Consider the following 23785-nt stretch of genomic DNA (forward strand, 5'->3'; position numbering starts at 1 on the left):
CATTTTGGGTGAAAACCTGCTGATGTAGAAGAAGGGAGAATGCAGTCAGACTAGACCAGGAGCTTCTCCAGAAAGGCAATTTTTTACCTGTTTTAGGTTTGTCTCGCATCGGCGTCATGTACCCATCCTCATCCAGCTCTCCCCGGACGACCCGCTCAGGTATGAAGACTGTGGGATCAGCACTGTACCTCTGGGTGCTGCTGTCCTCTTTTGCCAGGGTTGCCACTTGTTTTCGTATTGTGCCATTACAGCAAGTATCTTCAAAGATCTCTGCTGTGGCCCCTTGAGCAACTGGGGCTTCTGGTATTACACAGCCAGGAGCTCTGTATAGCATCGGCACTTCTGCAGCATAGCCACCATCTCGATACACAAACTGGTTCTGTTGAAGAAGAAAAGGCAGCATGAGAAAGGAGGCTCTGAAGGGAGAGAAGATTCAACAGCAAGTCATCTCTGTGGCTCCTGTGCCTTTCCTGCCACACTTGCTCAATGATGCATTTCACCAGGCAGGTGAAGCCTTGTCCATCCTGCAGACTACTGCACTTCCAGCACTCTGGGACCAGCAGCAGCACAGACTCTGTTGTGGACCAGCAAAGCATCTGTCTGCCCAGTGGTGCTGACCCAGGTTCCCCTCCCAGGGAGGCATCATCGGTGCAGCAAGGGGAGCAGGGAAGCAGGCTGGCTGCTCAGGGCTGGAAATGGGGCAGAAAAACTTGTCTCCTACCTAGACATGTGGAGGTTGGATATACACAGCTGCAAGAGGCAAACATGGTATCTCCTCTTCTATTACTTTGGCAATCTCCCCTGATCTCTGAACAAAACCCTTAAACCTCATGTTAGGGAAATCCCCTTCTGGAAATGGGACTGGGGATAGAGGACAATATCCTCTCTGAACTCTGTTTATTCCTGGGGAATAAACACTTTTAGGGTGTCCTGCAGTGACAATCACGCAGTCACCCAAACACTATGTAATTCCATCAGGTAGTGCATTTCAGGCTGGTGAACTGTGTTCGTACTGATACCTCAACTCAATGGTTCAACCCAACCTACCATTTTGCTTGTCAGCAAGGGCGTGCAAGGAAATTTCAACATCATGACCTATAAATAGGAAGGAAAAATGTACAGATTCATCCAAGCCTGTTACCTAAATGCTTTTTCAAGAAAAGTTGGCAGTTGTCAGAATTTTGGGTGTGGGTCCATAGAGTTTGCACATGAATCCAGGCTGAGTGTAGAGATCTTGACTATTTGATTGCTTATATACACACTTCATTCACGACTGGCTTTTGGGCCATGTATGTAGGAAAAAGGGGGTTGAAACAGAAAATACATAGTGAAGGAAGGAGGAAAACCTAAAGGATGAAGGTTGAATGTGAAATACTTACTCCTGACATAGGGGTGTAGGCAGGAGGAGGGCTGTGTCCAATTTCACTCTAATAGGAAAGAAAAATGGAATGATGGATATGTAATAAGAGGTCACATGAATGAAACAAGTCCCATGAGCTGTATGAGCTAATGGGGAGAAACATGCACATCAGTTAGATTTCCTAACTGAATCCAAAATTCAAAGAATTCAATCATAGCAAATGTCCCACCAACATCAACAAGCTGTGTGCCTCACCAGTCTTAGGGAGGGCTACTGAGTTCCTCTTGCTGGGTAAGGACAAGTGTCGTGTTACACCTGCTGACAGCTGTATATCCTGCTAATGTCTTGTGTCTAATTTTTGGAAAGGCAGATTGTACAGAAAGAATGACAGATGGTACACTCAACTTCAGAGGAAATACAGGGCAGGAGAAGTGCAGAAAGCATCTAGCTCCAAACCAAAGCTTCCTTTCCCAGGGACAAAGCAGGGGAGGAATAACCAGGAGGGGAGGAGGGTGCAGGACTATCATTAGTCACAGCTAGCTTAAGCGTCACAGGAAGAACAGCCCCTAAGCTTTGGTAAACCCAGATAGCACAGCAGCTCCTAGATTTCAAGACTCCAGGAGTCCTGCTTTCAACATATACCACCCTTCTAATGTTACCTCTATATCACAGGCTAAAGGGTTTTACTGAGAAGTCTACAGTATCTATGCAGAGATCTTCATTTTTATATTGGAATATCCATGCAGAGATCTTAATTTTGATATTGGTTTCTCGAACCATCTTACACTGCCCTGTGGACCCTGAACTGCTGTAACATCACCAGCACAGTGGCTGCATTTATACCTATTACTCAACACTGGCCTGTTTTTCATAGAGGAAATGCTGATTTTTGGAGGAAAATAAAAATAAAACAAAGAACTCTTTATTTTTCATGTGTTTTTCTAGTGCCAAAGTGATATTTTTGAGACTACAAGATCAGTTCTTCATAATTACTTTGTTTCCTATTTTGTTTCAAAAACTTTATCGTATTTCCCTTACCCCCCAGTGGGGGGAAGGAAAAAAAAAAAAAAAAAAAAAAAAAAGTCAGGAAAAAGTCAGGAAAAAGTCAGGAAAAAGTCAGGGTTTGAAAAAAGAAAGTCTAAACTTGAGATAAATTAGAAGGAAAAACCCACTGCCTCAGGAAAGAATTCTAACCACCCTGAGAACACTCTACTTTAGAAGACATCTTGTTCATCAAAATCTGTTTTAAAAACATATCCACACCAAGAAACATACCAAAATTAAAAGAAAAGACAACATGCATCCTCTCATAGTTAAGGATTGGATATACTACAGTCAATCTTTCCCTTTTAAACTTCTTGCCAAAACATCAGGATGGAGATGATGGTCACTGTCAAATATCTTACTTTATAAAGGAATGTTTTGTGTTTAAGCAAAATACCTGCACCAGGAAAAACCTTAAACCCAAACTTTTTTTAAATGCATGCTGTCATTCTGAAGGCCCTTTTCCAGTGATCAAAAATACACCCATTTCCTTCTGTTTGAAGTATCCCTGCAGCCACTTTGTACTCAGATGTAGCACCTTGTGTTTGAGGTGTAAATGTGGTGATAGGCCATAGTTAGAGATACACTCTTCTCAATCCCCATGAAAATTCGTCTGTATTTAGCCAAGTTATGACCTAAAAAAGGCTCTGGGTTGCAAATTACAAAAGCGCAGGAAAACCTTTGTTAGCTGAATTGTCTATCTGCACCATCCATTAGGAAGGCTTGAGCAGGACTCTCTCTCTCTCGAGTTGTTTTTCCTCAGGGAAACTAGGTCCCAGAAGGAAATACAGGAGAGGCTCTATCCCACGGTCTCAGTGACCCCCCTGCCAGTGCCAGTGCCCAAGGGAGGAGGAGGAGGAAACAGCAGACTGAGCAGACTGCAGAGGAGTTGAGAGGTTTGCAAGGGAAGTGATGCTGGAGGAGCTGGCAGCAGGGATGGTCAGGAGCCAGGGCACGGTGGCTTGCAAAGGAATGGAGGGCAATGGCAAGTGAGAGAGACTGTGAGGTGCTGGGAGGGAAAAAGGGTTGGCATGTGACAGGAGGCTGAGTAGGAAGGGAGAGATGGTAGTAAGACCTAAACGTGACAGGGAGGAATGGGAGGCACAAGGACAAAAGATAGTCTGAAGCACCAAAACACCAGCTTCTCTAGAGGCTGGAGCCGAACTTGAATCTCCTCTGCTGTCAGTAAATTGCTCTTGAACCAAATGGCCAAATGCAGGCTTGGTTCAGCCAGTGCAGAGGAAACCGAGCAGCCACTGGTCCTCTCTTAGCACAAGTGGCAGAGCTCTGCTTTGTGTAGTCAGTTACAGGTGAGGGAGGAGGGACCGAGACACCACTGAAGTCTAGGCTAACTGTGACTGATTTCACTAAGCTTTTGCCAAAGAGCTCATTACGTTTGAAAAGTACAGCTTAAACTTAAGACCTAGGCTTAAGTTCCAGAAGAACAACAGCCAAGAAAAGTTCACAAGGAGGGAAGGAAGAATCAAAGTCAGCAGTTGCCTGGCTGAGATCATCACACTTGAGAGTGAAGATCGTAACAGAAGAGGAAACAGAAGACACTTTACCAGAGATTATGTTTTTTGATGGGAACAGACATCAATACACATCTGGTTACAGGCTGCGCAGCAAGCTTGTAACTTGGCAGTCTTCTGCAAAAGGTTTGTTTGGGACAATTGGGAAGATCCCTTTAAACAGGGAACACTGTGGGAACCAGAGACGCTCTGATTGCAGAGGTCAAATCCCTTCTGAAACCCCCCACCTTTCTTTTGTACCACAGATTTACAGTCCATTTGTAATGACACATGGGCAACGACAGGTTACAACCCAGAATGTTAGACAAATGGATAAAAATCATCTCCTGAGCCTGCCAGCTGCTACTTTGAAGTCCTACTGATGGCTACAGGATGTTGCACTGCAGGAGACTTAATCTGCCTTCTCCTTGCCCTCTGATACCATATTTACTTGAATTCAGGGAAGCTTTCTGTCTACTCCTAAGAGGTGGAGAAGGAAAGACCGAAGACAGGTAAGTAGTAAGCTGTGGTCTACTGAGGGTAGTGAGGAATTAGGCAAACTCATGATTACAGATAGGATCCAGAGAAGAACTACAAAGTGGTGACTAGAGAGAGTCAACTTAACAGTGAGGAATCTGAAGCTCTGCTGGGAATCGTCTACCTCCTTGTAAAGCTTCCCAGCTTCCTTGCCTCCCACCTGCAGGCTGCGAGACTCCGAAGAGGGGGGTTGTTTCTTTTGGTTTCCAAGGTGGCTACAGCACTCCAGACTGCACAAGAGTGCAAAGAGCTGTAGCAATACTGTATTAGTATTATGTGCAGGGTATTGGAGTTTGCTGCTGTCCACTTTTCACAGACACTAAACCAGTGACTGTAACCACTCCTTTTGTATTCAGTACTACACTACATGCTATATCACACACCTTTAATTTACATCTTTCTATTTTCACAGAGGCACTCCCATAAATTTCAACTTGTGGTTCATCGATTCTGAATGAATAAAGGGAGAGCTGTCTTAAACTATTTTTAGTTCACAGCCCACAGTAATCTCTTGAAGATAACTTAGAAAATCAAGTCTTTTGTCAACGGGCTTGACTTCAGTACACAGGGCTACGCTCCTCTGCCAGTAAATGTTTAGCTGATTAACAACTTAAAAAAAATACTGTTCTAGGATGGCCACATTATCTATCCGTGGGCATGCTTTGCTCCACCCTCATCACAAAAGGCTAAACCCACCATCCTATCTTTAGATCTTCTTGGCCGTGACTCTAACATTTAAATACATACTATGAAACTGTAACAACATAATAACAGGCCCTCTTAGAATAGCCCTGTCCCAAGATGTCAGGAGAGGATGGACTAGCATTAATGCATTTATTGCTATTTTTGCTGACAAGACCGTTCCCAGTCAGTGACCTGCCAACTAAGATCACAGAAACGGTATTTTCTTCATGTCTGCCCTTTAGCTCTGAACTAAACAAAGCTGTCTTGCAACACCATTAACACAGAACCTTACAGCTTGGCTCTTCTCCAAACCACTGGTGTCTGCACACTTTTTTAATTCTTTACTGTTTTTCCCCATGAATTAATACCCTGTGGCCCCTGTTCCAAAAAAAGGAGGCAAAGAAAACAGCTGTGGTGCCAATTAGTCAGGCTGAAAATGCGATATAATTGTTTAAATGACTTTAAATTGCCTGCTAATTGTCATCACTTTTTAGGCTTCCAAGATAACTACTGAAAGCCCCAGCCAACTCTTATTGGTCAGGACATGAATCACAGTGTGAGCAGAAAATACACTTGGACCTTACCAAGTAAAACTTAAATAGCTTGATCTGCCAATTTACTTTGTTGAATTTTTTTTGGTCATAGTTTTTGCATCTTAAATACTATCTTGAAAAAAAAAAGCTGATGTTCCTTTACTGAGAAAATCTAGATTTTTGGATTTCTGATCCTGAAATTCTGACCTAAACAATCAAGATCTCTAGCTTGTTGAGATGGACAGAAACTTCAGAGGCCAGTTGCTCAAAGACCTCACTACCTAAGTCTACTTAAAAAGTCTCAACTCGCATACTAAAAAAAAGAAAAGATGAATCAATAATCACCCCTTTTTGATAGTGTAATATGCATTATAGCCAATAGCTCTGGAGTGCACACATCCATTGCCATTTAAAGTCTAAGCATCCTCCAGAAAGAGCCTAGCCTTTTTAACTGCCCATGAGCAGCCCTAACTAGAAATGCCCAAGATTTTGTTCTTTATATCACATGATTGAATTTTAGGCACAAACATGACATCAGAGAGAAAAGTTAAAAAACAAGCAAATGTCCTCTAAAGCCTTTAGAGGCCCTTTGGTATTAAATACCAGTGACATATCAGCTATTACAACTGCTAACATTTGTGTAAAATGAGCCTTGATAAAAGAGAGGTAAATAACACTTTTCTGAATATTGGCTTGTGTTATTGCTTTCTATTCATTAATTTCACTCTCCAATTCCTTGCTTCTAAAATCTCCCAAAGGTAAATATCTCCTTTATAGCAGGGACGTAATATTTTCTGGCTGCATGTTAAACTGTAATGAAATCAAAGCCTTGTTGGGTCCTGCCGCTCATATTTATATAGTTATGTGAATATGCCTGACTTGTCTCTTTTCATTTGCGTCTAGTGTCATGCTGAGAGTATGGCACCCAGAGCTGTGTTCATCCCCCTGCCTGTGCTACAGCTCATCCCACACCAGCCCTACAGTGACCACAGCTGCCTTCAAAGCTGCACCCACAGTAGATCTCAGGTGGAAGAAATGCTGAAGGTACTCAGTGATGTGATGCTGCTGTGGGACTATGGGTGGTACAGGACTATCACCGAACAGAAAATAAATAAAACTACGTATTTTACAGCATGATCTGGTACCCCCATGCTTTGCTTGCTAGCAGAGCCTCCCAAAAGCACCCTCACTGCTGGAGATCTGGTTTTCCTTGTCACCCACTGAGACGTGCACACACATTTGATAGAGTTGCACAATTATTACTGTTTCTTGTTCTCAAGCAGCCTGCTAAGCTCATGGGACTGAAAGATTTTTCTTTACTAAAGGCAAGGCTCTGCCAACATCAATGTACGTACACACAGGTCTGAACCCACTCGGATACTGCTCCCATCCACAGGAAAACCCAGCTCCCTTTCTCTCTCCTTCTGCTCTCGTATGCAGAAAGCACCAAACCATAAAGCAGGAGTAAAACACTCCCACCTTCTCATTGGGATGCTCCTCAAACATCCTGTTCAGGGGCTCATGGTCTGTGCTTCAGACAACTCAGTGATTATCTGTTTTGATCGAGCTCTGCAACACTTCTTTGTACCAGTTCAGTCTTGGGCCGTGTGCCCCCAGAAATAACTCACTTTCCCCTAGAAACTGTTTACCTGATTTGAAACCAAGTCAGTTTCTAGGCTTGAGTCACCAAACCACAGCCTCCTAACATACCAGGCTGAGCAGATCTTGCTGCAAGCACCAAGATTTCAGCAGTTCTCTAGGAAGAGGGACAGCTGATTTATGCAAGTGGATCTGAACAATACGTTTGGGATGCTCTGGTGGGGCTGCAGGAAAAGCACACAACACAGAGCTGTCCCACCGGCCCCAAGCAAACTCCAGCTACATTTCAAGGGAGTAGCCTGGTATTTACAACTGATCTGAACTGAAATTCAGATAGGAAAGACCACTCCAGGAGAGCAACCACCTCTGTTCAGGAGCAGTCCTGCTTCCCTCTGACCACACAGCTAACAGCTTACTCTGCCCTGCTTCAGAGAGCCCACAGCAAACATGTCTGAGACAAAAATCAAAGGAAAGAAAAAACACGTACCACGAAATTGCTGTATAAGGTTAAACAGAAATTAAATGCTGTTTGTATAGTAATAGCTAGAAGGCTTTGCAAACCTCTGGAGATTTCTGGTCCTAGCCCCTGCTCAGAGCAGGGCCATATATAAAAAGAAAGGATTAGACACCCCCCTGGCCATTAAAGTTAAAGCCTATCCCTACAGCTCGCAGCACCTGACACAAGCCTGGCATTCCTCATGCTCTCTCTTCTGTTCAGCCTGGGCTCCCCACCCTAATTAAGAAAACTCCATTCCTCACTGGGCACTTTCCTCTAGGACTATGAAGAAAAGTTCCAATTACTGTCACTGCCAAGTGTCATTGCTGGCACCCTGCATCATTTCAGCACGCAGAAAAACAATCACAGCATTACTGGAGATGTACATCCTCTGAAACTGGTTTGGGATATGTGTGTCTGTGTGTCTCTTACCTCACCTATTTCAGGCACACAAACAGCAGTGTAGCCCGCCCGAGTCAATGTAGCAAGACAGGACATGCATTTTTCCAGTGAGGGGAAATGGGAGCCTATTATTCAACAACAAAAATAAAAGGGAGGAATAATATACACAGGTTGTGGACAGTAGCTATGCAACAAATTACAGTGCCCTTAGTTCAATGGCTATGAAGTTCCATTGGGGATCAATGAATCTTTATTGGAAATGATGACGTCCCAGTCCCTTTTCCAGCATTACCCTTTCTCAGAATGTGTGTAAACATTTTAACTTGAATGTTGATACGCAAGTATAGAAAAGAATGCACTATCCTGTGTTAGCTAAAGTGTTTGCTCCAGTCTCTGATGACTGCTTCTTCCACAATAAAGAAACAAAACATCCAGTTTAGATCAGTGTGGGGTGGGGGAATAGAAGAAACAAGGAATAAGTTTTTCTGCACCTAAGTTTTTTCTGGTTGCTGTTTGTCAGAAGAGAGGTAAGACTTTCAGGCAGCCTGAGCTCTAACTCAGTTCACATAGGCTGCCTGTATCATCTGGATGTGCCAGATCACGTCCTGGCAATATGGTGGGTTTAAGACATCCCTGAACTTGTTCAAAATCAGTATGGATGTTTCACTAGTGACCTGGGTTCAGGTCAGTACTGACTGACTTTGTAGCTTCGGATGAGTCATTTAAACTTTCTCTTGCACAATTTTCTCTCCTAACAGCTGTCTGCTTTCAGACTTACAAACTCTTTTAGAGCAGTCCATATGCAGTGGGATACCCAAATCTGAATACAGCCTTCTCGGAGTAGTTTAGTCTGGACTGTGAACAGTAAATGCATGCATCACAAACAAAGCATGCCTAACAATCTTGGTATAGTGGTATAGAAAATGACATACCTAAATATTGCACAGAATAGTTCCTCTGCTGTTACTAGAAAATACCAGACATACACCATATATTTTCAGTCTAACACTTCACCAAGTAGAGGAGTCAAAGATTACAAAACCACCAATGAAAATAACCTGTTAAAGAGATGCATGATGTGGCCACAAAACTCAGTATCCAGGCACACTGACAGGGAAACATAGGTGAAATGCTTTTCCATAGACCCATCTCCTATACCTGTGCTGGGAATAGAAGCATTCTCCTGCTGTATGGCATCAAAAACGCTCCCTGGAAACTCCCCTGTCCTCCAGACCTCGGAAACGTTTGTCCTTCCAACTTCAGAACAGCTGGCAAACAGACTTCAGCATGACACAAGAATGAAGATGCACGAATTCCTTTTCCCTACTATTTTTTGTATTAACATATCGTGAGAGTCAAACAGACAGGAGAGCAGGAAGAGAGACAGCTTGCATGTGTCTATCTTTCCTTTTCAATCTCTTTTACTCCCATATCCTTCCTGTCACCCATGACTAGCTTTCTGTCACTCCTTTTTAATATACTCTCCAAGATGTTTTACAGTAAATGGCACCTTCTGGGCCAATTCCCCACAGTTTGGAAGAGACAACATACCATTTCCTACCTACTCTAGCAATTCCCTGTGGGACAGAAGGGTCAAGGTGCTGCTCCTGCTCATATGCTGTAGCATCTGTCCAAAACACAGGAGCAGCAGCAACTTTTCTGTACAAACGTCAGGCTTCAAATCCCAAAACAGGGAAAGGATGGGGAATGGGACCAAAACCACAACACAGTCATGATTTGTGATTGCGACATCGCAGGGAAAAAAAAAAAAAAGGCACAAAAGAAAGTTGATGAGCAATACTTGGAGGAGCAGCTCCCTCCTATGCTGCACACTGCATTGCCATCTTCCCCAGTCTGTTTTATACAGTAATCAAAGGATATTCTGAGCCTCTCAAAATGCCATCAACCCTCATTGAGAATGAAATAGAGCACATCTCCACTGAAGCCTTTACAGCAGTAATCATTACAGCATGCTGGCCTGAACAGGGAGCTCTTACAGACAAAGACAGGTTTTAAAAATAAAATAAAAAATCCTTCCTAAAATCTGAATAGAAACTTGATGATAATCTCCCAATTTTATTATGCAAGGGGGAAAAGAAACCCATAATTGTGCACTCTTGGTCTCTTATGGCAAAGAATAGGCTTCTTGATGAAATGCTGAGTTGATTTAGAGCAGGGCTGAGGTTCTGGTGGCAATAATACACTAAAAGAAATAACCATCCAGCTGATTTGGATAAAATAATCATTTTTTAACATTCTAAATCTAAACTTCATCTGTGCCTCCTCCCACTTCTCCCCACCACATTTTTTGGAGAGTCTTTTTATAGCTTTGAGAAATTTTTTCCCCTCCCCTGCCGCAGCATTTAACATGAAAGACAGACTCCTTGCTCTGGCTAACAAAGGGCATTTTAGGCTGTGCTGGCATTTATCCCCATTCCATGTATGTTTAGAAAGTGCAGTATTTGGCACAGCATGCTCCAGAGTCCTCCAGCCACCTTACACTTGAAGCATTATCACACGAGTCCCACTGCTGTCGGACGCTGTGGACAGTACTTTCCGGCTCGTGAGCCCCAACCGTCACAGGCAGACAGGTGTTTAAATGACAACTCTTTGGAGGCCTGCCAGGTGCATTTCCAAATCATGGCCCCTTGTATTTTCAGGTGCTTTTATAATTTTAAGAAAATCAAAAATATGATTTCTCAGAAATGGGTATTTTTCACTAACAATTTCTGCTTCAAATCTAGTCACTGAAGGAAAATTTTCTCCCAGCTCTCATAATTATTTCCTGACTCTCAGTCCACTTTTCCATCTACTGAATTATGTAGACTTGTTTAGCTTGCTGTTTTCCAAGAATGCCTCATCAGTGCAGTGTAGAAATATTTATTACTTACTCTCTTTACATCTATTGACTTTTTTTCTTTTCATGAGAGAAGAGAAAATGGATCAGCTGTGAGCTCTCTTGATTGTTAACACAGCCAGCAGCTATTCATGGATTAAGCAGATGCTGCCTGATTTTAAAGCAGTTTATATTAAAGCTCAATAAATTTACATGTCATGCATCAAGGTTTGAAGCAATATACAGCTACAGTCTCTTCCACTGATTCCACTGAGCGTGAACTTGCAGGTCTCACCAGGAAGCACTGTGAGGTGGTGATTTGTTATTAAATATGTATTAAATTTGTTGAAACCAAAATGCCATCCAACACTTTTGGGAAGTCTGACTGTAAATCTATATGCCTGAATTCAGGAGACTGAACGTGACAGAAAACAGCTAACATTAAAACCCTCCTGTTTTAAAGCACTTGACCTGCAAAACCATGAGGCAATTTGACTAGTTGGCCCTGATAATCTATTCAGGCTGAGAAGGGCTTATTCCTTGAGAAATATCACTGATTTCAGCTGGCCTGGTTGCAAAGCAAGAAACTAATTGCCACAAAGCACTTTCAAAGAATTCTTTGTGAAGAGTCCAGCATCATCTATTCTGTTTGAGTCCTCCATATGAATTTTCTTCCTTTCTCCTCTGGCAAATTTAGCACATTTTAAAAAGGTATTTAAATACTCATATTCTAAATATACATATTTTGTGAGCAGCTTTCCTTTTTCATGTAAATTATTAAGACTGAAATAATTTTCCATCTAATGTATTTTACAGGGTATTTTTGCATGTTTATTCTTACTACTTCATTCACCCTGAGCAATGAAATTAGGCTGACTAATATCAGCCTGCATTCAACTCCTGCTTTTCATGGACAAAGATGGCCTTCTGCTATCTACATTTCCAACAAAGACTAGAAGTAGACACAGAAGAATTTCCCAGAAGAAAGAAGTTACAGTAGGTGAAGTATTTGTGGGAGTCAACTAGACACCAACAAAACACTAACAGCTACTGAGAACTGCTTAATGTAGAAGTCAGAGCAGAACAGGAGCCTCCTACCACCAGGATGTCATTAAAAATAGGGAAGCAGAAAATGGGAATTTGAGATCTTGAAAGAGAGCTTGGTGGGACTTCCAGAAGTACCCTAAAGGTTTGATGGCAGTAACTGCGGTATCTGGTACACTGTTGCCTAGACTCTACTAGGAAAGTACACAAAATGTAGTATTTAATGAAAGACATATAGAATGGATTCATACAAACTTTCCTAACTAATAAAGCAGTTTTTCAAGAAGCAAGAGAGCTAATATAGAGTTAGTATCAGTGTAATCTTCTGAAATGTTATGAAACACTTTGATACAATGTCTAGTTAGTTTACAAGTTCATCTGTTCTGGCATTAGAGATTCCACTGCAACACTTACATGAGGAAGTTACAGAGTCTAGTAGAAAGGCAAAAAAATGACTATTTTTCCAGAAAGTTTTTGATCACCTTTTAAGGAGAAGGATTTGAAGAAATGGGAGAGAAATCAATAAAAAAGTCCACAACCTGACAGACTGCAGTAATAAGCATCAAATTTAAGAAAAGATTTGGTCATATTATTTTTGGGAAGATACTGCAGAAGCAAAGGGGTGGCAAACACCACAAACCAACCTAATAAAAAGAAGACATCAGCATTGTCCTTCTTTAACAACAAATACGTACAAATGGTATTATCCTACTCAGCCCCTTAAGCAGAAGAGATTTCTGATAACTGGCAGCTCCTTAATCTAGCACAAAAAGGGGTGCATGGCAGGCAGTAATAGGATCCAAACCCTGCTAAAGAGTCAACATTAACTGCCCAGTGAGACTTTTCTACACTGTGATGTATTTTACACCCCGCCTGATACAATCAAGACAATCTTTCTAAAAGACAAACTCCACCTCAAAAAGAATTTCTGCACTTCATCCAGAAATTAAGAGACAAGAGACTCTGGCCTATGTTATGCCAGAAGGTTAGACAAAATGCTTGCAATGGCCCCATCTAACCTTGATATCTCTTCACACAAATCATCTATTGACTTTAGGATGAAGCAGTTTTACTGTCATAAGCCCCACATGGCTAGGACACACCTGGAGAAGTAACTTAGCTTGAGAGCTTGGGCAGGAACAATTAACTGCCTTTTCTTACAGAAAAAGAAATGGGAACCAGGAAGGCATTGACTGCTACTAAAGCCCTGGGGACAAGGAGAATCATAGACAAATCACAACTCCCTCCTGCCACCTTCTTTGCCAAGAGGAAAGGATGCTATAACCAACTGCTAGCTCCCTCCACCTGCACTGACAGTACCTCTCATACTAGCTCAGCTGTGCTGACACACTGGGAAGTGCCCCTCCAAATTCTGACTGCTCTCCAAAATCCTTCCTTCCAGCCGTAACTGAAGACAGCAGTGCTTACAGTCCCCCACCTTCCAAGTCTGCTGTATTTCAGTATGTAAAGGAGGTCATATTAGACTTCAGGTCTGATCTTCTAACACTGGAGCACTAGAGGTGCCTAAGAAATTCAGCCCTGTTACTTAGAACTCTAATAAAAGTCACTTAATTCTGGTAGCAGTCCCACTGGGTGAATAGTCCCTATTGTTCATGATAAGCTTTGGAAGGAAAGATGCCATACGCCATACTGATGTGAAACACATCAGAAAATCACTAACAACCAACTCCTTTGTAATCTTGTGATTTGAAAATGGCTACCTTTCAAATTTAGAAACCAGAACAAATTAATCATAAAGATAGCTTCTTGCCTGGTTTCACTCTGTAATAATCCTTTTATGTGCAGACATTTACACATGTTCAGCCATGAAACACTACCAGACCTAATGCCACACCAAGACTGTTGCAATGGCATACCAGACACTACTCAGGGAATTGAAAACTGGCTTTTGGCATACCAGAGTCTGCTTTAGCCAAGCAGAATAGTGTCCCTGGATGTATGACTTAGACATCTCTGAAAAAAATAGCTTGATATTTAATTGCAGGGTTGGCAGGTGCTTCCATGATATATAGCATATGGAATAAAATTACAGGGACAGTATCAGCAAGTAACAAACAATATAGACAGTTTTCAGCAGGAATTAGCCAAGGATTTAGAGCAAAAAGCATCATGGGGTACACGGAGTGCTTTCTGTGTTAGTATTATCTCTGTGCACACAGGACAGTACTCATTACAAATACCTGATTTAATCATCTAATGGCTGTGAATGTAGGACATTCGAGCACTAGCTGGAGTCCTGTGCTCATGAAAACACTGCCGAGGATTCAGCTTATCTCTCAGAAGCGCAGAGCTTCTAAAACTCCGTATTTCTAGAATATCTCTAGACAACGGAAAATAAAAGCTGGAAAAAGCTGAAGGGCTGAAATAGCAATTGAAGAGTTTCAGCTGCAATGAAAGAATTCAATTTAGCTTAGGATGCTAATTTTTACTTAAAAGCTGCACCAGTCTTAGGCTGGACTCATAACAGAGGATACTGTTATGGGCTAGAGCGTGTGCAGGCTTCTGCTCCTGGCAGTAGAGGTCCCAAAGACATGCTAGTATGAAGCCAGTGTGGGTGTGATGGAAACGCTGAAGCTGTGTCTGAGCCTCACAACTTCATAAATCTCAGTAATCCTTGGAAGAAGAAGGATGTGACAATTCCCAGGGAGCTGGGAACTTCCTGGAAGGCTCCCCTCTTTCCAGTCTTCCTTCTACTGGCTGCAGCTCTGTGCTAGTAATTCATACCCAAATAGCTTTTTTCTTCACATGGAAGGGAGAAAGCAGGCAGTGTTATACACAAACCACATCCAGTGGTGCCTCTCCCAGGCAACAAGCTGCAAGGATGTAAGACTGAGATCACCCTAGAGAAACTTCAGAGCTTTTCTTATTAAGTAAATGCTCTTGCTCTTCCTTAATTCCCTGACTTCAAAGCCTAAGTGTGAGGAGCCTCATGATCTCCCTGCTTTCTTCCTGCAAACTTTTGTCCGCAGTAGAGCTGCGCTGCTGGAACACTCAACTAAGCTGTCCGTACAACACGTCCAGAGAAGGAGCACAATACTCTGCCATCACATAACTGACTCTTTCTTCACTAAAACTACAATCAGAACAATTAAGATGGGAAATACAGTATCTTTCATGCTTCTGATCTCTGAAAATGACATGAAGATCAAGTAGCTCTTGTCTGTGTGTTTTACTTCACCAAATTGCCTGGCAATCTCCTCATAAAATTTAATTTGCCAGACACAGTGAACACAAACTACCTAAGCTGTATCAATTCCTTTGGCATCTATGGCTGCAGCAGCACCATAATGAGTTTGTGTAATATTAATATTCACTACACCAAACAAGCATAAATCATCTAAAGGAAACACAAAGACAGAATCAGACAACTGCAGATAGAGAGCTCTGACAGCATTTCATTTCTGTGTGATTCTTGTAGCTGACATCCATCTGTACTGAACTATACACAACAGATGCACTATTACCTTAAAGGAGCTACTGTGTATTTTGTTTTAAATCAACACAAATCTTCACTGGAAGAATAGTTAATGTACCAAGAACCTGAGTGCTTCAGAAAAACAACAGACAAATATGTAGCTTTCTGCACAGAGAGGAAACAAATGTACTACATCCAGAAAAAACTTCTCTGCAAAGGAAACCAGGAATGCTAAGATGCTATGGGGCTCTCAACTTGGCCCCAAGTTCCTCCAGCAACAAGGTGCTGTGGACTTCCTGCAATCTAGATGTACTTACCTATATGGCAGTACTAGCAGTACATTTAGGAGATGCAGAATTGTTAGCAAACAAAGCTGAGACTGAAGCTAATCTGAGACACTGGACAAGCATCAAAATTCTACTGGTAATCCTGTTATGGGACAAGAGTCAGTGTTCAATGATACCAGCAAGTGCGATTATATATCAGCTGGTTTTACAATGGGAACTTCTTTGCCCATCTCTTCTTTTGGCCTTAAAAATGACCCCTCCATAAATATGCTCCTACAATAAAGAAAAACACTGTAAAGATGGAAGGGGTGCAAAAATACAGAGCTGAGTGCAAGCTTTCTGTCCCCCAGCTGCCCTCTCCGAGGTTACCTGGGTCAGAAAACTTGGCTCAGAATCTGAAAACTTTTGACAAAGGGTAATTCCAGATTTGTTTAAGTGTTAGATTGTCATATGATGCCAGAGAAAAATTCCCAGCAGTAGGTGTTACTGAAAGAAGGATACAGTCTAGCTACTGTCATTAAATTGAATTGCAAATCAAAGCTCCCACTGACTTTAGTGGTACAAGATCACAGCCTCAAACCAAGACGGGAAATTGTAAGCTGTGCAGAGGAGACATCACACCAAGAATGTGATGGAGCTGCTGTGTGGCAAAAATAAAGGCACAGGGTCTCTTTCTGCAGCTCTGCTGACTTCAAGGGGATCACATGTGGGCAAGCAGCTGCAACAGTGTGGTTTAAAGTTGGGCAAAGGCTGTGAGAAAGTTACTTGAATTTTCCTACAACAACAACAACAACAACAACAAGTTATTATCATTATTATTATTAAACAATGCCTGTGTTTGCTTTCTGTGAATATCCCAGTGACCATGTTGGCTGCCCAAACAGCACATTTTAAATAACTTGCAGAATATTTACTCTAAGATTTTTGTTGGAATTAATTCCCTCAGCTGTAGCGGACTCCTCTGCTCAGCTGGCACTAAAGACAGAGGGCAAAATGAACTGTTGAAAAGGCAAGAACATTTTCCTACTAATTCTTTCTCCTTTAAATGTGTCCCAGTGTTGCCAGCAAATATGGGAGTGAGATGAATATAGCAAACCTGATGGGTCTGACTCTGCTCTCTCAACCCTATGTTGGTGTAAATGGTATAAATTATTCCACTGTGTAAAACTAAGCTACAGTGATTTACATCAGTATGACAGTGAGCACCTTTCAAAGGTAACTATTGTTGCTTCCTTCTTTTCTCAGAAGTTGGCAGCAAAGGAAACAGAACCTCTCCAGAGGCAGCTAGGAGTAAAACTGACTTATTTCAGATCAGCATCAACACTAAAATTTAACTCTTGTTGCCATAAAGAGGAAGTTTCTTGCTTATTGCTAAATCATGCATCGTCCCCTCAAGCATCATCCCCTCCTTCATCGCCTTTCAGTGATGCAGGAGAAATGCTACATGAATCCAGCCTACCCAGTGGGATTACAACCCAGCCTCTTCCTAAGACCTCTCTAGTCACCTTGCCTTTAAAAACAGTAGCAATTTCCTTATGGATTGACTGGATATTATTTAAGATCAGATTTTGTCTTCCTTATTCCAGAAAAGCACTGATTTACTCAGGAGAGGTGAAAGAACTTCATGCAGTGTATGGTCAGAGCATCAATATTGACCTGGTTTATACACTCTTAGCTCTTTTGCTTACCTCTTCCCTGCCTCACATGGTGTAATCAGTTCAGACCAGGATATGAATTTGGAACTACCTCGGCTAAGGACAAATGTCCAGAAGGTTTCTAAAGCATGAGGAATAAACAACAACATTTCAATGAGACTCCACTTAGTATTTAAAATGAGACTTTCCACTAAAAGGAGCATGGAGAGAAAAACAAACAAAAACAAGTCCCTAAATACATCTGATGCTTGTGCGAATGTCCTCACATTAGTAATGCATTTCACCATCTCTTAATTTTGTGTGAAGGGGTGGCACCTAAGCTGTTAAAAGGATGGAGCCAGTGCAGGAACAGGCAGAGGTCAGAGCTGCAGGCAGGGAACTCAGGAGTGAAAAGGAATTCTGGAAACCTGAACTCAGGTCCCCACCTAAAGCAGGGCTCCTGTGGCAGTGAGGCTGAGGCATTTAGGACAGGATTCAATTCACCAGAGCTCACACAACAGGTCTGAGACTGCTCTGGAGTCAGTGAATAGTGAAAGACACCTCCAGAAAGTAACTTATCCCACTGTAACTGTACAAGGCAGGCAGCAATAATTACCCACTAGACACACCCACTCTTCTCCAATGACATGAAATGAAGGCTAGATGAAGAGCTTAGATTATATTCCTATGCTTTTGATAATTAGAGTTACGTGAGCTCAATTCCAGCTGAACACTCTCTGTGCCTCAGCTCCCCCTGTAAAATGAACAGCATTTCCTCCCCTGACAGGGATGTTACAAAGATCAACATGCTAAAAATCCATGACATGCTCTACAAAAACAGATGCTTGTGAAGGAGGACCATGAAAGCATCACACACAAATAGAAAAAGGGGTTGGGTCTGAAATCTAGCTCCAGACACAAAAGCCGCATTATCTGTATATTCCAGCTGCTCTCAGTTACATTAGTGCCAACCCTGTCAAGCCAACAGGATTGCAGGGATGGGAGAATCAGAGCTATGTCCTTCCTGGCCAGGACAGTATGCAACTGCTTGACTTCACAAGCCTCAGCTGTGCTTTCAAGACAGGCAGTTAAATCAAGTCTTTGTTCACTCAAGGCTGAATTCACTGAGGCACAATGAACAGGTGTCCCAGTTTCAGCTGGGACAGAGTTAATTTTCTTTCTAGTAGCTGGTATAGTGTTACATTTTCGATTTAGTATAAGAAGAATGTTGATGACACACTGATATTTTCAGTTGTTGCTAAGTAGTGTTTAGACTAAGGGAATGATTTTTCAGCTTCTCATGCCCAGCCAGCAAGAAGGCTGGAGGGGCACAAGAAGCTGGGAGGGGACACGGCCAGGGCAGCTGACCCAAACTGGCCAAAGGGGTATTCCATACCATGTGACGTCATGCCCAGTATATAAACTCAGGGGAGTTGGCCTGGGGGGGTGCAGATCACTGCTTGGGAACTAACTGGGCATCAGTCGGTGAGTGGTGAGCAACTGCCCTGTGCATCACTTGTTTTGTATATACCAATCCTTTTTATTGACATTTTATTATTGTTATTATTATCATCACTATTATTATTTTCTTTCTTTTTGTCCTATTAAACTGTCTTTATCTCAACCCTCCAGTTTTACTTTTTTTTCCTGATTTTCTCCCCCATCCCCCTGGGTGGGGGGAGGTGAGTGAGCGGCTGCATGGTGCATAGTTGCTGGCTGGGGTTAAACCACAATAGTCCTTCTTGGTGCCCAACGTGGGACTCAACAAGTTGAGATAATGACAACTCTGACTGGAACGTGTTAGAACAAATTTGTTATAAGCATTCATTGTATTGGTTCAATAGTCACTGGTCACAATGTTGATTTATTTGCTCTCAAAGTTGGTGCGCTTGTTCTTAAAGTTGCGTTACACAATACCTTACTTGCAGTATATACTCCCTGTTGTGCTGTATGGTGCTTAGTTGCCAGCTGGGGTTAAACCACGACAACAGGGAACCCAGTGACAACATTTTTATAGTCACTCTCCTTACAATGGGAGCTTGTAATTCCTAAGGCAATTCTGGCATGTGTTTGATTAGTGTACTTAAATCTCCACCTGTGCTTTTATAATAACCAGAATTTTCTGTCAGAGCTTGCTCTTACCCTGTTAGAATCAATTCTTGTCCTGGAGGTGTAGATGGGAGGAGGGATGTTGAAGCCTTGAGGAACAAGATACTCTTCAGCATCCATCATATCTTCCAGGTCTTCCTCATCAAGAAGGTTTTGGAAGAACTTGCTGTCATTTGGGCTTGGGAGCTTCATACGATCATCTCCCTAAATAGGTTGTATTGAGAGAGGAAAACGGTCAAAAAATGGATTAATTTCCCGAACAGGGAACTTCAGCCTTCTTCATGCCCTGGCAGCTAGGCCGCAGGGACCACACATGCTGTTTTGTTTGTTCTAAAGCACCGCATCCACATCATTTGTTTTGATTTTTTACTGGGAATATGATGACAGAAAGAGAATAACTGCATAAATCAAGCAAAGTCAGTTTTTGGCGTTCTTGTGATCAAGGTTTTATTCTTTCTTCTCTCTTTTTCCCATACAAGCTCAGCTTCTGACCCAAGTTATGTCAAGGCCTGATGTATTTTGTGAAATATCTCCGCTATTTAGGCACACATGGGGAAGAAAAATAACATGGAAACTACTGTGTCTAGGTGTTTGCTTTATTTTCATTTGAATTTTTAGGGACTTAAAGGCTAAATTTGCCTCTCATCCATATGGAAAGTTCTGCAGAATGTAACAGAGCTGAAAGCAATAAAAATCAAACCAGGGAACAACAGCAAAAACAATGATATGTATTTTTATTGAAATAGCATCTACAAGCTGGAGAGGCAAATCAGGGCTGCAGGTTACTTGGTGCCACAAAACATCACAAAAGGCAGCCCAGGCCCCAGACTCCTAACAGCCCATAGAAATGATGCTAAACTTAACTGCATGGCTAAAGAATGGCCTCCTACTCTGCAAGAATTACTACGCCACAGGTGGAATCCAGCAGGGAATGATGGCTGTGCTATGGGGTGCATAGAGACCAGTTTAAAAGCTCAACAGCGAGCTTGTCATTCTTGATTGCATCTGGGGAGAAGAGGATTTATAATGGCAGAGATACCAGTGCAATGGAGATACCCTGCTTTCTCCTCAAGAAGCTCATGGCCTATATTGTCTAAAAGGATCATTGGAGAAGTCGCCTCACAGGATGAAATATCCACCAGACTATACAACAGGGGAGGGAAGGGCAGGGGACAGAAAGGGAGGGAAGAGGTATTTGGAATAGGGAAATATGTCCTATCTAACAAAAATTCAATCATTTTCCAGAATCACTTGTATCAGCTGAACTTACAATTTAACAGTGGGGATTACTGCAAGAGAAATTGACATTTCAGCACCACAAATCCTCTTGAGTAGTATTTTACTTTTCAAGTATATTTTACTTCTCCTCAAGCTGAAGGAGAGTAGCATACATTCACACTGTGCAATAATATACCATGAGTAGGCTATTGTGTCTACACAGTGAAATGAAACACCATATGATGAGACTAGCACTACACCCTTTAGCAATCAGTGACTGTACTTCTGGAGGCTCTTCAGCTAGGAATTCTTACATCAGTGTGAAGCTAAGGACCAGCTGGCTGTATCTCTGCCCTGTACTCCTTGATGTGGAGCAGATATAGCATAAGAATATCGTTACCTGGATCAAACTAATTCGATGCTTTGGTCTCTGGTGTTTCAACATCACCTTACTTCTTACAATTTTTCATTTTAATTTGAACTGCTTACACACTGGGACCATCTAAGGACCTTACCAAATAATCAGATTCATTTTCTGTGGCTTGAGTCTGAGTTGTAATAAACACATACACAACTCTAGGCTTCTGCAGAATGTAGGAGTGAAAGGACAAAAATTTCTACATACGCCTGCACTCAGGGCGTACACAGATTCAGCTAGATGTAGTCAACAGATATGCCCTGCTGCCACAGTGTTGTTTCATGTGATGCATCATGCTGGTGTGGGTCTATCGCAGGGACAGCGAAGCAATACAGAGCCTACACAGCCTAAGGAGGACACAGAGGGAAGCTCCTCTCTAGCATGAGAGGTACCAATGTGACACAACTCCCTGTCTTCTGAGAAACCCTAATGTTTAGGCTATGAAAAGAAATTTTCTTATGATCTCAGCAGTGCAGGCTGAGATTCAGCCTAAGCAATCATAGAATCAAGCAAGTCCTTGGTCTAAAGTAGGTCCACTGTCCACTGACAGACAAATCTTGTCCCCAGTTTCATGAGAGAATGCAAAATAGTCAGTAGCTTGCAAAGCCAGATCTTGTATATGGGCTTTTAAATACAAGCTTAGGAAGTTAATTTCAGATTATTTAATTATTTTTATTATTTTTGCAATAATGACACTGGCCATTCTACTTCATTCTTGTATAATACTGCGGTCACTGTTTGCTTTAAGTTCAAGAGCACCTTGAACTTAAGTGATTCAAAGGCAACCCCCTTAACAGTTAGGTTTGGCAGACAGAATTCTTTATTTTTTTTCCCTGATGTTGTAGAGTTGCTTACCTGAATTACTAGGTATCTCTGAGGGTCTCGGGCCATTCTAGAGAATTCAGCAGCCAGCTCCTTGAATTTTGGCCGACTGTCAGCATCAATCATCCAGCCTGGGGACACATGAAAGACGAGAAAGAAAACAGTTAATTGTCAAGGGAAGAAATCATTCAGTTTTTAAAAACGCACAAGTTTGAAGTCTTTGATGTCCTTGATAGCTCTGGCCTAAAGAAAAGTTGCAATAAAGAGCCCAGAAGAATGGAAAGCTAGAACTTTATGATGCATCTAAAATGGAAAACATCTGGTCTTGGCCAGAGAAGACTAGATTGTTCCACACTGCATGGATTTCTTCTTGCTCTGAGCTCCTGTTCCCCACTCCCAAAACAGAGACAGCAACAATGCCTTGCAATTTTCTGTGTCTGTCTTGCCCGTTTAGATGCTAGCTCTGACTGCCTTTTACTATGTCCAATGTCTAATATAATGAATCTGATCCCATCTGAGTCTAGTGGGTTTATTACAAAGTGACTACTAAATACAATTTTACTTTAACTGACCTACTGTTCCACAGTGACTTAGATTAAAAAGAGCTGTTCAACAGATCTGCAGGATGACTGACCTCACATCCACCTTTTAGGTAATTCTGGATTCACGTCTCTGCATCTTTAACACAGACCTCACACAAGGCATTAGATGCTATTTTAATTGAGTAAGGGTGATTCTTTTGTCCTTCACTCTCCAGGAAACATTCATTAGGAACAACAATTCTCAATCCCTGCTAATGCTTTCTGCAAAACAAGCAAGTAGGTAGTATAGGCAGTCACCACCAGCAACTAGTTTATCTCAGTGTCAGCTTTTTCTAATGGAAGATCCTATCAGCAGCTTCCCAAGAACATGTTCTCATTTGCCAGGGAGGCTAAACAAAGCAGGCCTTATCTCCTTCATGCTGTTTAACTGAAGAAGTGACCAATACAGGAAAAACAAAGCTACTATAGCTTATAAAGAATTTCACACAAACATTACAGGACTAAGTCCATATGTCTAGCCGTAACTTTCCATCTTAAAGAATATCCCATCTACTTGGACTTCCTTTTGTCCTTTCAGATTCACCCCATACTCATTAGAAATCCTATCAGATGGAACATTTTTGCACTTGACCAACATGAACCCCTTGCGCTATTCAGACATTTTCGTACCTGCATGCACAGTACAACTGTTTTCAGAAGATATGTTATTTACCTCTTTTTTTTTTCTCTCTTTTAATGTTTTTGTGTACAAAGCAAAAGGGAAAGGACTATATAAGATGGATGAGATGTCTGTATGTTAATCTCACTTAAATTAAGTCAGAAACACCAGAGAGATGTTCCTAATTCTTTTTAAATTAGAAGCATAGCCTTGGAGGATACTGTCACTAGTGTGGGTATCTTGGAGATAAAAGGGTAAGAAGAAACCATGTGCAGATTGTTTTCCTTTTTTGCTACAGTAAAAATATTCATAAATTATTGTACTGGACTAAAAATGATAAAAAATTACCCTCTCTGTAGCATTTCTTGTATTAATTTAATTTTACTTTTTATTATTACTTCTGCAATCATCATCCTTGTTACTAACAATAAAACATTCATGCTTTCTTTCCTCAGTATTTGGAACCGGCATTTCTCCTCACAGCCTTCACTGGCTGGGTATCCATGTACCATAATTATGTTTAATACTATCTTTTTTAACATCAGAATCAATTGTCATGGAAATGACAAGGGTTTACAATAACAATCATACAATTCTGACTTCACAGCAAGAATA

At 41.7% G+C, this 23785-nt stretch overlaps 1 protein-coding gene across 1 annotated transcript in view; it reads right to left on the bottom strand.

Annotated features, from left to right (window-relative positions):
- Window positions 1-23785, bottom strand: part of ERBB4 (v-erb-b2 avian erythroblastic leukemia viral oncogene homolog 4) — a 402050-nt gene that overhangs the window by 4229 nt on the left and 374036 nt on the right. The window contains exons 24-26 of the mRNA XM_010583267.1: window positions 22004-22101; window positions 19546-19716; window positions 88-379 (exon numbers count right to left, since the gene is read on the bottom strand). Coding sequence (XP_010581569.1) covers window positions 88-379; window positions 19546-19716; window positions 22004-22101 — 561 coding nt within the window. The remainder of the gene's footprint in view (window positions 1-87; window positions 380-19545; window positions 19717-22003; window positions 22102-23785) is intronic.

The sequence above is a fragment of the Haliaeetus leucocephalus genome, unplaced genomic scaffold (assembly GCF_000737465.1).
Source record: "Haliaeetus leucocephalus isolate CR32 unplaced genomic scaffold, Haliaeetus_leucocephalus-4.0 Scaffold880, whole genome shotgun sequence".
Classification (NCBI taxonomy): Eukaryota; Metazoa; Chordata; class Aves; order Accipitriformes; family Accipitridae; genus Haliaeetus; species Haliaeetus leucocephalus.